The sequence below is a fragment of the Phodopus roborovskii genome, unplaced genomic scaffold (genome assembly GCF_943737965.1).
Source record: "Phodopus roborovskii unplaced genomic scaffold, PHOROB, whole genome shotgun sequence".
Lineage (NCBI taxonomy): Eukaryota > Metazoa > Chordata > Mammalia > Rodentia > Cricetidae > Phodopus > Phodopus roborovskii.
This window is the reverse complement of record NW_026126418.1, coordinates 36,117,856-36,133,747: the sequence shown is the minus strand read 5'-3', so window position 1 is coordinate 36,133,747 and position 15,892 is coordinate 36,117,856. Positions and strand designations below refer to the sequence as shown.

At 44.1% G+C, this 15,892-nt stretch overlaps 1 protein-coding gene across 5 annotated transcripts in view; it reads right to left on the bottom strand.

The window, feature by feature from the left end:
• Positions 1-2,534, bottom strand: part of Stk39 (serine/threonine kinase 39) — a 271,845-nt gene extending 269,311 nt beyond the window's left edge. For 4 of the 5 annotated variants that reach the window (XR_007834539.1, XR_007834540.1, XM_051184542.1 and 1 more), the window contains exon 1: positions 1,721-2,103. Coding sequence is in view for 2 of the 5 variants with exons in the window: in XM_051184542.1 (XP_051040499.1) it covers positions 1,721-1,967 (247 nt within the window). In the remaining 3 variants the exon portion in view is untranslated. Of the gene's footprint in view, positions 1-1,720; positions 2,104-2,434 lie in introns of those variants that run through there. The other variant, XM_051184544.1, reaches the window with a different exon arrangement.
• Between the last annotated feature and the right edge of the window lie 13,358 nt (positions 2,535-15,892).

Here is a 15,892-nt window from a genome sequence, read left to right as displayed (position 1 = left end):
TATTCATGTGTGTATGTATGGTGGGTCTTCAAAGGGAAGAACCTGCCAAGGTGGCAGGTGGACATCAGAGCCTTTGAGGGACAGTAGAGGCCCAGTATAATTGCTGGGAGAATGCAAGAATATGGGAAGTGGCAAAGAAGCTCAGAGTGAAAACACTTATGTGATGGTCAAAAACAGTTTTCATTGAGGACTCTGGGCTTTGAAAGCTCCTGGGGTATTAAATCCTGACAGTGTCATGAACATTCATCCCTAGAGTCTTTAGCTAAAAGTTATGAAATATACTAAAAGAATCCTGTCCACAAATGTCTATAAGGACTATTTGCCTCTTTTGCATTCATCAACCTACACTATCACTACACACACGTGTACGCGTGAGCACCTCTGCCAGTGAAATATATACGTATACATATACATGTATACCCTTCTGGCAGTCTCATTCACACAGGAAATACAAGTGGCTCCTCTGAGTGCTCAGTGAAATTATACTAATTTTAACTTTTCAAGGAGGAAAAATCCAGAAATCTTTTAAAGTGAAGGAAAAAAATTAAAGTTAACTTGATTCTCTCTCTCTCTCTCTCTCTCTCTCTCTCTCTCTCTCTCTCTCTCTCTCTCTCTCTCTCTTCTCTTCTCTTCTCTTTCTTCTTCTTCCTTAAACATCAATACTATGGGGCAGCAACATCCCCGGTGCAGAGTTCATGTGGTTACATGATGGGATGGGGGGGGGCACTTTGCCTAGCAGCATGGCTCAGTGACAAAACTTTTAACTGAATGATCTTGTAGGTAAGGTTCTCACTCAGCTAGAGGAGAACACAATCCCCTGGTTATTTCTTTGGCTCAAAGAAATAAACGCTGGCTTCTTGCCTTTCGACTTTGCCAGGTAGTTAAAAATGTAAGATAAGATATTAGTGAGCTACCTAGGAGACACCGAAAGGCAGGGCGCAGATCGCGGACAGCCTCGAGTTTCATCCCAGCCGATCCGCCCCGCACAGGGCACCGGGCAGGAGGCCAGCACGTCCGCCCGCTGTCCGGCCCTGCGGCTAGCAGCAGGCGGCGCGCCCGCAAGGAGGGAGGCAGGTACCCGGGCACACCGCGCGCAGAGCCGGGTCTCAGAACCGGCAAGCGGCGGCGGCTGTCAAGAGGAAGGCCAGCATCCTCCCTGGCCTGGGCAGGAGCCTGGGCCTCCGCCGCTACTACGTGGACCGGCTACCCACCGATAGGTCACGGCAAGAGGCAGAGGCGCGGCTGCGCCCGCAGGGTCTCCCAGGACGCGTTGCACCCGGCGCGGCGCGGGGGCGAAGAAGCCCAGGGCGGCGCCCCCGCATCCCCACCCCGCCCCGGCAGCCCATCCGCGTGGTCACCCGCCACGGGCAGCGGCCCCCGCGCTTGTCGGAGCGGTGGGGGGGAGGAGGATGCGGCGTTACCGGGTCCCAGCTCCGCCACCCCGGCGATGCCGGAGATAAAAGTTTGCAGCATGCAGCTCGTCTGCAGTGCGAGTCACATCCGCCGCGCCACCTCCTCCTACAGCAGCCGCGCTCAGAGAAGGAAGGGATAAATTAAAAATTAAAAAATACAATAAAATAACTGTTGGAGCCGGTAGGCCCCGAAGCCGGCCGCTCTGCCTCCGGGCGTGCAGGCAGGCAGGAAAACCGTATCCCGCACCCACTCCCGCCCAGTGTCGGCGCCCGGCCTGGACCGGCCCCGCAGCACCCTGGGCACTGACCGATAACCTCCTGAAGCTCGTACGCGTCTCTGCAGATGGGCCAGCCGACCGCCTGAGCTGCCGGGGCCGAGGCTGGGGCCGCAGCTGGAGCCGGGGCCGGGGCCGGGGCCGGGGCTGCGGGCGCCGCCGGAGCCGGGGCCGGTGCTGATGTCGCGGCCGCCGGGGCCGCCACCGCCGCCGCTGCTGTCACCGGGGCCGCCTGCTGGGGAAGCTGGACGTGCACGGGCGAGCCGCTCGGCTCCGCCATGATGCTGCGGGAGGAGAGTGAGGGGACGCGCCGGCGGGCGGACGGACGACCTTCCACTTGAAACTTCCCAAGCCTCGTCGCCCACACCTCTCGGCCGGCGCACGCCCTCCCCGTCCGCCGCAGCCGCCGCCGCCGCCGCCGCCTGCCACGAGGGGAGGGAGCCGGAGGCCGAGCCGGGCGGAGGGAGGAGGCTGCGCGGCGGAGGCGGGGACGGGAGGAGGCGGCGGCCGCCGCGCCCGCCGCGCGCCCCGAACCCTCGCGCGCGCGGTGCTCTCGGCGCCGAGGGGAACCGCCGCCCCCTCCCCTCCCGCCCTGCTCGCTGCCGGGGAAGTTTCCAGGAGCGAGGCGGCGTGCGTCCGGTTTCGGGGGTGCTTTCGGGGCTCACCCGGCTCCCTGCCTGCCCTGCGGGCGCCTCCGCCCTAGACAATCGCTCTGCTGAAGAAGCCCCCCCCCCCTCTTACACACACCCCGGGACTCCGAGGGCGGGGTCGTTGAACGGCTGCCAGGTTCTCGGCCGGCTAACTCTCCCCGGCTCAGGAACCTGGAGTTCTTATACAAGTTAGCGAGTGAGACACCTACATGGCGTCGGTTAAAATATAACCCGACTTGTAACTTTCCGGTGCTTTACCTGGCCATATCCCTTTCGCACCTTGCCGAATGATATCGCGGGACTGTTCTTAAATGAAACCCGACCCCTCCCCCCCCCAAGTCCCTGGTTTTCTCTTTTGTTCAAAGCCCACTTGGATCCCAGAAAGGTGATGATGTCAGGGTCTGTGAAGTTAACAAGAAATGGAGAGGGGCTAGGAGTGTAACCCAGCGCTGGCCTAGCTTGCTAAGGTTCCCGGTTCTATACCCCACCCACCCCACTCCATCCTCCAGCACCTTTTATGTGCTTAATGCCATGCTTAATGGTATAGTGCCTGCCTAATAAACTTCCTAGGTTCAATATTAAGAACAGTCACATTAACCCTTTAAGACCCTGAGGCCAGACAGCAAGTTTCTTTGACAAAACATAAGGAACTTACTGGGGCATAAATGAACTGCAATGGAAAGTTTTAAATAAATGCTGCTTTTTCAACACTCCCCAAATTACCTCATCTTTAAAATAGCTGTGGCAAAACCAGAGATCTTTCTAATTGCAGGTGTCACATTAGAATGTCCAACTCTATTCCCTCACAGAGGTGACCACGATGAAATGATTCTTGTCTCTGGCTGGAATGCTGATGTGACTCAGTAGTCATATTGGTTCTGTGGCTGACATTAGGTTGATGGGGTCTCAGGGGGCAGTAAGGTTTGAGAAAACAAAGCCACATGCGATACTCCCTCAAACTCTTAAAGGAGTAAAGATCTTAAACTTTATGTAAGATAATTCAGAAGAAATGTTGACTTTTGCAAGAAGAAAAACCAGTTGTCTAGCAAAAACAGTGATACCAACTGATGGTATGTTTATTTAACCCCTTAGAACACTGTGGAAGAGTTAGGATAAAGCAGCTCACAGGCTGAATGTGTGCTTCCTTTTATGCAGATATGCTATTTTTAGAAAGCAAGTATATTCATTTTAATTTCTGTCAAGAAATAGACTACACTCCTTTGTAAACAAACTCTAGGCCTCTGATGAACAAGGGGGGCTCTTCATCCCAAGCCATGTCTGCCCTGTTTACCTCTACATGAGCTGTTCCCATTCTATCTAAGGAACTTCTAAGGACTGCTTTACAAGCATGCCCCCTACTTTGTCTTACAAAGTCATATCTTGACTTTCGATCACAGAAGCCTTTAGACATGGTAGGAAAACATCATTCAGGAATCTGAGTCAAACACAGATCACTTTGCTACCCACAAAGAACAACTGTTTCCTAGTCAGAGACTAGATACCTGTCCCCAGCCAACTGCTTTCAAAATGGCAACCAGGGAAGCCTTTTGTAAGGACTTTCATGAGCTCAAGGCTATTAGTGCTTTTAAACTGAAGACTGGGTTTCAACGAAAGAATGAGAGCTCCAATATTATGGCTGGGGAAGGGACCTTTACCATGAAAAACAAACGAAAAAATCATCTGGCACAAAACATGGCTGAGGTTCAAAAACCCTGGTTCAAATGTAAACAGAAAACTATCCTAGCACTGGGGAGGCATGGACAGGCAGATTTCTCTGAGTTCAAGGGTAGTCTGGTCTACAAAGGGAGTTCTAAGACAGTCAGAACTGTTACACAGAGAATCCCTGGAGAGAGAGAGAGAGAGAGAGGGAGGGAGAGAGGGAGGGAGGGAGGGAGGGAGGGAGGGAGGGAGGGAGGGAGGGAGAGAGAGAGAGAGAAAGGCCAATAGATAAATAAACAAGTAAATGAGAAAAACTAAACAAATAAAAGAGAAACAATGGACCTTTATCTTCCCTCTCTGCTTTCAAATCGCTGACTAAACGATTCCTAAATGCATTGAAAAAAGATTTGTTTGTATTTTCATGGCATCACTGACCAGAAACACGATTTAAATTTAGTGATGAATTTCCAGGCAAAATCGGATTCCTCTTACTACCTATATTTCCAACTATTAAGTATAAGTACTAGTTTCCTTGGTTATTTATGGAAACATTAACTTGCAAATTCAATCTCATGCTTTTATATAATTTTAAAAGGCCATGCTCTCTTCTTCATATTTAAGCCTGATGACAAAGGCCCCTGACACTAGATGTCCTTTAAGCTTAGTTACCTGGAAGGAGGGGGTTCATCAACCACTCTCTTGCATGCTGTCATGTTGGTAACCATTAGGAAAGACACTGGAAGAGACAGCTGCTCTGTGATAGGAACAGTCATTCTTTGTGGGAAACTAAATGATCTCTGTCTGATTCAAATCTGTGACCAGTCTCAACAGCTCCATATTTATCTCCTATGTCCCCCAACCATCCCTCACATTCATAATCCCAGTCCATGGATTTAAACTAATAGTATAAATTCATCTGACAAAATACACATCATATTTATTGAATCTTTTTTTTCCTCTTTCCCTTTAAAAGTTCTGCTTGGGAGAATGGGAGAGATGAGCACGGTGAGCATGTATGGCTCTTTATAAAGAGATCCTTGTTCAGAGGACTAAGGTCCCCTTAAAAGATACCTGAGAAAAATCAAGCATGGTGGCACACACCTGCAATCTCAGCCCTTGGGAGGCAAAGGCAGAAGGATAGCTAGTTTGAAGACAACCTGGTCTATATCTGGGAGACCTTGTTTCAGAGAGGGAGAATTGTTCAAAGTCTAAATGCCTGTGCTTGCCCTTTCCCTCTATCATCCCAAACTGTCCCAGTGTGCGTGAATGTGAGTGTGTGTGTGAGTGTGTATGTGAGTGTGTGTGTTTACAGTCTGGAGAATCAAATCTGGGGGGTGCGCGTTTTATAGTGTCTGCCACTGAGCAGCCTCAACTGAAGAAATTAGAAGGAAATAGTTATGGAAGAGAAATTGAGATTTTATAACAAACACAATTGTCAGCTCCCATATTTGGACTTTCTAGCATCCAAGATAGAGAATAAATTGCTACTGTTATAAGGCCCCAGTTTAAGACATTTTGTTTCAGCAACATCAATAGATCCAGGGATTCTGGCCTTTTCTCACTACTTATCAGTGTGTCCCTGATATGATTATCAAAAATGTCTCCAAACATTGCTAAGTGTCCCACTGATTATGAAACTAAGTTTGCAACGATTGTCTATAAATTAGGTCATTTATTTATAAGAGAAAATGGATAATCTTAGGCCCTAGCCTTGACAAAATGAACTCAATTTCAAATATTGCAAACAGTAATTTTTAAAAACTATGATTTTGTAATTTAAGTAACTGAGTCTCAGTTTCCTCCTGTGTAGAGTCATCCTGGTTAAACAAAAATTCTATGCAAGTTGTTGGGGTATAATTTTCATAATGACTGGTGCATAATATTTTAAAACAAACTTTACATACTGTGGTGGTTTGAAAGAAAATGCCCCCTAAAGGAAATGGCACTGTTAGGAGGTTTGGCTTTGTTGGAATAGGTGTGGGCTTGTTGGAAAAAATGTATCACTGTCAGGGTGGGCTTTGGGGACTCATATATGCTCAAGATACCACCCAATGTCTCAGACTACTTCCTCTTGCCTGCAAGTAAAGATGTAGGACTCTCAACCCCTTCTCCAGCACCAACCATGTATGCCTACACACTATCATGTCACACTATGACAATAATGGACTAAACCTCTGAAAATGTAAGCTGCTCCAATTAAATATTAGAATACTAAGATGCTAACACTATTACTGTCATATCTACCAATACTGTAATAAAATCTGTAGGGTTGAAGTAGATACTTGCATTGATGATTATAACAGAGATAAGTCCCCAAGGACAAGAATTTTTGTTCCTGTCATATGGTGATGGGTACCCAGGCCATAATTGACATGTGTCACACAGCATACACAGTAAATATTAGGTACATGACAGTGACACTTTCCATCATCTTTCATTTTATATTGTTATTTTATTTGCAGCAATGTCCCTGCACATGCTAGGCAAGTGTTCCACCACTCTCCAGATCTGTAAAACTTTTAAAGTGTATAAGCCAGGTATTGCCCAGCCATGAGTAATCACAAGTTTTGCAGAAGCCGAGGCAAGGGAAAAGAGAACCGGAGGCCCGCTGTGGCTACACAAAGACCCTGCTTCCAAAAAGAATTTACCAAAACATCTCTTAAGCATCAGAGTGAAGAGTCAGTATCAAGGCAGGTGGAGAGACAGACTGGAAAGCCACAGCCATAATCAAGTTAGGGGAGGATTGACTTGAGCCATGCCACCATTGAAGGGAATGACAGGACTTGTGGAGCTAAAGCAAGAGGCAAGCCTGGGCTAGACAGTAGAAACCTTGTCTCCGAGAAGAAAAAAAGAACAAAAATAAAAACAAGCAAAAAGACAAGAATATGTGGACCTTTCCAACTGCGAAGTCCAAGCCACCTTGCACAGATATGTCACATATACAAGCAACCTGCAAACTGTTACCCAAAGTCCAAAGCAGGTATGGTTTGATTTTTAGTTTCAACACAGTGTCATGTTAAGGTGTCAGAGCACTTGTTTCCAAAAACTAACTGATTTATTACAAAGACATTGCCCTTTCAATTCATCACATGTAATTTATTAAAATAAATATATGTGAATTATAGCAGCTTCAAGGCATGTGTTCTCACTTATTTTCCAAATAGCTGTTGATATCAACTTTCTATTGGATTTTATGTTATACACAAAATAACTCAGGTGACAATTAATGTCTACTCATTAATCACAGAAATTTCTGAGCATAATTTAGGTTCTAGAATAGCAAGCAAGCTCCCTAGAAGCCATACCAGCGTAGTCTACCCATGGGAAGGGCATCTGTAATTAGCTATTAGTCCATTTGCTAAAGCACAAGAATGGGACATACATATTACTTTTATGATATCATCTACCCAAAGCCTCCCATACAGATCAGCATCAAAATACAACTAGGAGAGACTTGATTGCTCACTGTTGTCTCTAAGAACCAACAGGACTTCATTCCCTAAGTATGAAATAGTGCTTTCTCAAGCTGTGTGGTCTATCTTTCCCATCTTCAGAATCTTCAAAATGCCAAAGACATCCCAAGGCCTTTACTGTCACAAAAAAAAAAAAAAAAAAAAGTGTTTGCCAACATCGATTAACATTTGTCTGTTGTTATAGCTCTGACTTCCCTGCAAGAATCTCAGCTCATCATTGTATAAGTAAGGACATGACCACTCCAAGGTTTGGTTGATGGGAAGGTAGATATGGGAGAGAGAGTACAGCCAGAGGCATCTGGAAGAGTCCAGAGTATATGAAGAGAGAGGGAGGGGGAGAGAGGAAGGGAGGGAGGGAGGGAAGGAAGGAAGGAAATGGAGAGGGGGGATGGAAAGAGGATGGGGGATAGAGAGCAATGAGCAGAGGACCAAGGGAGGTGGGCAAGAGAGTACATGGTGAAAATGGCAGAGTTATATACAAATATGAAGCTTGGGGAACGAAACCCCATGAACTGGAGAAGTAGGGGTCAGAGTGAGAAGACCCAGGATGCCAGCATGGACTCTGTAACAGGTATCTGCAATGCCGAAAGATCCTAGAATTTCTTTTGGACCTGGCCATCATCAGGAGAGGCAGCATGGGTTACATGTAGGCTAAGAGTTAAACTCACTTACAAGGAGGGAGATATGTAAAGTACAATTTAACTGAACAATAGCCTTTTTTTTCTTTTCCTTCTTTTTTTTTTAATTTGGAAGGATTGTTATTTTTGTATTTATTACTTTTCTTATTTTACATATCAATCCCAGTTCTCTCTTCCTCCCTCCCTCCCATGCCCCCCCAACTCCCCTCCCATCCCATTCCCCCTCCACACACACACTCCACAGGAGGGTGATGCCTTCCAGGAGGGATCATCAAAACATGTCAAGTCATTTGGAGTAGGGACTAGGCCCTCCCTCTTACCTCTAGGCTAAGGGAGTCTCCCTCCATAGGGAATGTGCTCCCAAAGTCCTTCTGTGCACCAGGGATACATCCTGGTTCCACTGTCAGAGGTCCCTTAGACTGTTCAGGCCTTGTAACTGAGACCCATGTTCAGGGGATCTGAGTTAGTTCAATGCTGGTTTCCAAGCTATCAGTCTGGGGTCCATTAGCTTCCCCTTCTTCAGATCAGCTGTTTCTGTGGGGTTTTCCAGCCTGGTCTTGACCCCTTTTCTTATCACTCCTCCCTCTCTACAACTGGATTCCAGGAGTTCGGCTCTGTTTAGCTGTGCATGTCTGCTTCTGTTTCCATCAGCTTCTAGATGAGGGCTCTATGATGGCATGTAAGTTAGTTATCAATCTCAGTATCAGGGAAGGGCATTTAAGGTAGCTTTTCCACTGTTGCTCAGGTTGTTAGCTGAGGTTATCCTTATAGGTCTCTGGAAGCAATATTCTTTTAACAAGCAATGCTGAGGCTGAGCCTAGGGCATTGTATATTCAGGCAAGCACTCTAACATTGAGTTATATCTTTTACCACTCATTCAGTAAATATATTTTTAAGAACTACAGAAGTATAAGTGGTTTGCTAGCTGCCATAGGACAATAGAAGACAAAACTTACTCAGCTCTTAAGAACTAAAGGACTGGTTGGACGTGATAGTACATACCTTTAATCCCAGAACTCTCTGAGTTTGAGGCCAGCCTGGCCTATATAGTCAGTTCCAGGCTAGCCAGAGCTAGGTAGTGAGCCCCTGTATTAAAACAAAAATGAAAGAATCAAATGAAATAATAAAATTCACTTTACTCAGTGTCCAGACTTCTGGAGCCCTGGTTACCCCCTCGAAAGTTACTAAAACATCCTAGTAAAAAATAATAATCAAAATCTTAAGTCATATGTCCATTTGGAAAACTGTGGCCAAGGATAAATAAGTGCCAGGTAGGTATATAGTATAAAACACAATAGAAAGTGATTTGAAGAGAAAATTTTGGAAAAGAAATAATAAAAACTCACTCCTATAATCCTTGCACTTGAGTTGCCCCTGAGCTCAAGGCAGGCCTGGGTCACATAAACAAACCCTGTGTAAAGGAGTAATATTATTAGGCAGTCTGCCATCCAAATAAGTAAGTGCTTTTACTATTGACTGCCAAAATCTTTTTAAAAGAATGACGTGCATGTGCGTGTGTGTGTGTGGGGGGGGGGGCGCTGATGAAGACCAAAGAGGGTGTGAGATGCTCTGGATGTGGAATGACACACCGTTGTGAGCTGCCTGAAATAGGTGCTGAGAACGGACCTTCGGTTCTCTACAGAGCAGTGAACACTCTAACTGCTGAGCCATCTCTACGCCACTAATGAAAAACTCAATTTTCCAACAGAAATTTTTAGGAATAGCAAAAACTAAAGGAGGGCTGCTCAGGGGTATATGAGGGCCTGGATTGTATTTCTAGCACTACAAAAAAAAAAAAAAAATGGAATTGAGGTGGGGGTGACAGCGGGTAAGGCCACTAGATACCCATCAAGAGCTGTGATCATTTGACAGTGAGAGACAGAAATGACACTGGAGAACAGAAAGGACTCTGATGGAAAAGACTGAGAGCTGGTGGCCAGGCCTGTATCAAAGGAGCCATCCAGGTGCACTCACATATGTCTACACAGTGAGAGCAGAGGGACCATGTCATGCCAAAGATGCTGGCTCAGCACCCCTCACTCTCATGCCAGGAAGCCGCTCCGGTATTCCCAGATCTTCACATCGTTCCAAGAGAAGCCAACAAATGATTCTGCACGAGACTTCTCAGTTTTTAACACTTGCCCAAGTATGAAACCATACAAAATCTGATAACATATATATATATATATACATATATATATATTGTTTAAAAATGACATTAAATGCAATGCTTGAATAAATACATGTTTAGTGAAATATGGGTTATAATGGTAAGCCCTAAATCTAGTTGTTAGCCCTGGAGAGGAAAAGATTGTGGAAGAGAGGAAGGGTACCCAAGGGGCTTCTGTTACATCTGTGGTGTTTTATGGCTTTAATAAAAATCTATAATAAATATGGCACCATGATCGGATTGTTAGACTGTGTAGTGGGTTTGTGAGTTTTTATTGCATTATTGTCTGTGCTGTTCTGTATATTTGAAATATCTTACAATTAAAAAACAATAATACTTTGTAGGCCAAATGGAACACTAGTATCCACATCATTCTACTGAAGAGCCATTGCCAGCCTTCCAGCAGCATGCTTGCATAGCCATGGGGCTCATGCTGAGGTCAGACCAGAGTGAATAATAGTTTGATTGCTACCATAGCAAGGCCCATTGGATAAAAATGTTTTACAGTCTGTATGAGCATCTCAGTCACTTACTCAGCTTACTAAAAAAGAAAAGTGTCCTCATGCTAACTGTATACAAAGTTACTTGTTCATAGTTCTAACTCTTCAGAAAAATGAGAAGCTTGAAACCATGAATTGGAAGCCAGCCCAGGCAATATAGCAGATCCCATCTCAATAAAGCAATAAGGGAATGTGCTGGAGGGTGTAGCCCAGTGTAGCCCAGTGGTAGAGCACTTACCATGACTATGTGAGCTGCTGGGTTCTTTGCCAGTACTGTAGAAGACAAAAAGAACCTTCAGATCTGATTCTACAAGTAAAAGTTAGATATATAGTTATGTATAACCTGATTTTAAAATGTGACAGCTCAAAGAACACTATGATATGACAAAGAAAAGTCACATTAACTAGCAATGCAAGGACAGATCATCCAGGGAGCAACTTTCAAAGACTCTCTGCTCAAGGATGGCTTTCCTGAAATAGGCATAGGACTGACACATACAGCAAAATAACAAATAAGAAAAATGAAATCTTTTTGGATTAGTATTTGAAATAAGAGATACTTGTAATCTTGTAATGCTTTGTCTGGTCTTTTGTTTTTAAACCTTGCAAGTCTTTTGCTTATATTTTATAGCCTCTGGTTTTGTGTTTTTATGGGATTTCTGTTTGTTAAAATGTATGCATCTGCATCTCAGCTAGACAGTGGTGGTGCAGGCCTTTAATCCCAGCACTTGGGATACATAGGCAGGTGGATCTTTGTGTTTGAGGACAACCTGGTCTACAGAATGAGTTACAGGACAGCCAGGTTTATTTCACTGAGAAATCCTATCTCAAAAAACAAACAAACAAACAAACAAACAAACAAAAAGTATGCATCTCTATGTATGGTTTTATTTTTTTGTGCTTTTTCTTTGGTTCTTTTTGTTATGTTTATTTTGTTCTATTCCAGTTTGTTTATATATTATTTTTATTATTATTATTATTTTAGAAGTATGTTTGTTATCTAATGGGAAAGAGCAAAAGGAGAATGGATTTGCATAGGTGGAGAGGTGGAAGTATTTTGGAGGAGTTCGGGAAGGGGAAATAGTAATCAGTATTAAAATCTACTTTCAATTGAAAATGTCATGATAAAATTAAAATAAAAACTTTGTGGAGAGGGCATATCATATCAAAATCAAGAGGTATGGATGTGTTTATAAATCCCTTTACTCTGCTTGCAAGGTTCTCCCATCTTCCAGAATGGTACCCTTGTTAAAACCAATGAATTTGCATGACATTTGCATCATCCAAACTGAAAATCCTCTCACTGAGGATGTAAGTGATTTTTCTCAAGTACTTGTCACAGCAAGAAATGGCTAGCATCACATCCTAATGGCTACAGCCTGCTTACCTCTACAGGCAAGGACAATAGCTTCTGTCTGAGCAACCACATTGCCCATCCTACCACCTTTTTTTGTTCAAGTCCTAACAAGAATCCTAAAGGTGAGGAACACGGTATGACCTGGAGACAATGCAGAATGAATATATGTAAGAACCAGGGAACTGGAATTGGGAGCATACTGTTGCATAGACAGAGCTTATTGTTAAGGGACTACTAAGCAGAGCATATAGTGGCTCAGAGGTCTGAGGAAAGTGCTAATGGTTTATTCAGTTGTCTGGCAGAAACATTTTCATAAAAATGATCTGTGTTCTAGAGATGCAGTTTAGTCATAGTATATGCATTTATCAAAGACATAGCCATGATTTTAACCTTCAATATACAGAAACTTACACACACACACACATTTCATGCCACCACCACCACCAGAAACAACTACAAAATTGAAGGGTACATGAGCCAAAGATGGCGCTGAGGACCAGTCCTGAGTTGTTCACCAAAAAAGATGATTGGTTGCCTAGATCGAACCAGATGAAGTCACTGCCTGTATAGCTCATGTTCACTAGGTGAAGCATAGGATGCCTAGGTGCGTGATAGGCCGACCTTTAAAACCATTGGTTTAGGTTTTTCCCTTTGAAAGATGCCCGCTATGGGATAATAAATGAGTTCCTACTTGACTAGACTCCCTGCTGCATCTGATTATCTCTGGGAGGCTGGGGAATATCTTTCCTGGGACCCAGCTCAGCTTTCTGTGGCTGGGCTAAGACCCCTGCCCCAAACAACACTTATTCACACTCCTTGGGCAATCCTAGGGAGGAAAACATATATATTTCACTAGTACCTTGTAAATCGAAGCTCAGTTCTATTGTGATTTGAATGTGAATTATTCTTCCTTGTAAGTTTGAATTCTGAAACCTAGTTTGCATACTTGGTCCCCAACTGGTAGTGTTGTTTGGGAAAGTTGTGGGACCTTCAGGAGATGGTACCTTGCTGGAGGAAGTGAGGCATTAGGGGGTCTGTCTTGAGACATTAGAGCTTGGTCTCACTGTCTCTCTGTATATCCTGAGTACAGATGCAAAGTAACCAGCTAGTTTCCTGCTCCTGCCATCATGCATCCCACACCCGCTGCCGTATCTACTCCATTGTCACAGACTATACCTCTCTGAGGTGGCAAACCAAAATATACTCTTCTCTCTTAAGTTGTTTTGGTCAGCAGATTTCATCAAAGCAAGGAGAAAGTAACTAAGACAAGTTCCTTCCGTGGTTACTCTTTTCAGTGGACTGTGTCTTACCATGGAAATTACTATCACCGATTCGGAAAACTGAAATGCAATGGGATCCTGAGTTGACAGAGTCTAGGCAGTGTTACTTAAGTATCAATGGTAAGGTGGATGCCATTACCAGATAATGGATAGCAGAAAAGAAATCAATGCCCAGAACATCCTCACCCATGAAGATATCTTGGCTAGTTAATTGTGGTCTTCTTAAAAGTGGAATTGATATGAAGCCTAATAAATTCCTACTTGATATGTATTATTTATAGCAGAAAAAATAGAAATTAATGAACAAAAATTTAACTCAAATGATAAGAATGAAATCATATTGTGCTTCGACCAATTAAGCCTTTAGCTTGTTTGTAGCTTCAGAACCAACTAAATAAAGGGGAGACTGACTCTCTTTGATGAAGAACTCAAGTATATGTTATTGAAATTTATGGTTACTCTTTTTCACACCCTTTCCCAAAGGGAGCTAGAACCCTTTACTAGGTGCTTTACAGAAAATGAAATTATAAGATGTTTCATGAGCAATTTCGATATGAGCTCTGAACTGGCATTGACTTCAGGAGACCTGAAATGGCCACAGTGACCTTGCTGGCAGAGTAGGGATTATGGCGATGGGTGAACAATGGAGTATTGGTTGAGGGGTTGAGGTGCAATTCACAGTGCATGAAGTCAGTCCCAGATCCTACCATGTTTCAGACTACATATTGGACTCAACACAGCCAGCAGCTGACAACATCCCCACATTGGTTCCCAAAGGTATGGAGTGAGGACTGTTGTTCTGGGAAAGTCAAATGGAAGCCAGTAGAGTTGCCTGTGCCTAAAAAAACAGGGATGTACCTCAGTGGAGCACTACTAACACTAGGAAGCAGTTAAAAAAAAAAAAAGAAATATATTTGACCATGGGCCACCAAGTTACGATGTAACCAGAACTGTCTACCATCAACTTGGTGCTATCTGACCCACCCAGCCAAAAACTGGACATTGACAGAAGTACTCTGTCATCAAAATGAAGACATACATGTGTGCTAAAACAGTAGCAGGTTTGAAAGCAAAGGTAAATTGCGTGCAAAGGCACCCATGAACCTATGGTACCTCTTCCTCCTGCTATATGCCTTCTTGGCAATCTGCAACTACAGCTTCTTAGGGAGTACACTATGATGAGATGGCAGATGAAGAGCCTATTAGGGTCTGATCTACAAATGGTTCTGCACATTACACAGGCACCATCCCAAAGTAGGCAACTACAGCACTGTAACCTCTACAATGGGACATTCCTGGACAGAGGGGAAGGAACTTCTTTACAATAAGAAGGAGTTTGGGCGGTACACCTGTTCCTGCATTTTGTTCAGAAGCCAAAGTAGCTAGACATGAAATTGTATATGGATTTGTGGACATGGTTTACCCAAACTTGAAAGGAACATGATTAGAAAACTGGTGACTCAGTCACTATTACTAGCAATAAAGTTGTTGGAGGACAGCATTAACAGCAAATATGAGGGTCATGTCATGTCTATCAGCTTTCAGTCCCCAAATTATTTATGATCCAATTTTAGTGGAAGAGATTTAAAAAAAAACTAGGGTGAGCAATAAAATTACTCAGTTGTAAATTATACAAGAGACAGGCTTATGGAATAGCTTTGTATATGCCAAGAAGATGTTTATGTTTGTGTTGCATGATGGTTAGAATTTATATATGTATACCAAATAAAACCAATTAATGTTATAATCAAGTCATAGCTGAAGTGAAATGAAATCTAAAAATAAGTCTGATATGATATAATAACATTTTATTTATGTTCCCCCAAGTTCATGTGATAAAGGTTTGCTGCCTATGATGCCAAACTCATGCACAGCATCTATTTCAGGTTTTCTATAGAAGAGTATGTGCAGTGTCTTCAGAGGTGGGCAAGAGGAATTGTCCTGGGCCCCTGAAGCCTGCTGGAATCCAGTGGAGTGAGCCTGGACTTCTGACAGATAGGTCCAGTCTCCTCTTCAGGGGTTGAGACCTTCAAAAGTATGGCAGACATGTGGTGATCAAATCCTTCAGTTGCTTTGCCTAAGAAAGTCACATGAGGATTTGGGAACAATCTGGCTCCCACTAATCTCCAAGGTTGATCCAGCTGATATGACTAGCTACACAAATGTCTGCTTCTTAGCTCATCACTCCATCTTCTCTCCAATAGTTCCATGCTTCCCAGGCAAGAACAACCTTCCCAGACAGAGGACCATTCTTCACCCAAGATATATGAGTAGCTGTGAACCTCCAAACAAGATCTTGAGAATGTAGCATGGTTAAGCACCCACAGTACTGCCCATCAGGTTCCGGTTTTCTGGCAAGGTTTAAAGTGAGGACTGTGGGCTAAAGCAGATACAGGAAAGACAGTGACGCTAGGGATACAGAGGGCTGTTGAATCTAACACACACACACACACACACACACACACACACACACACAGA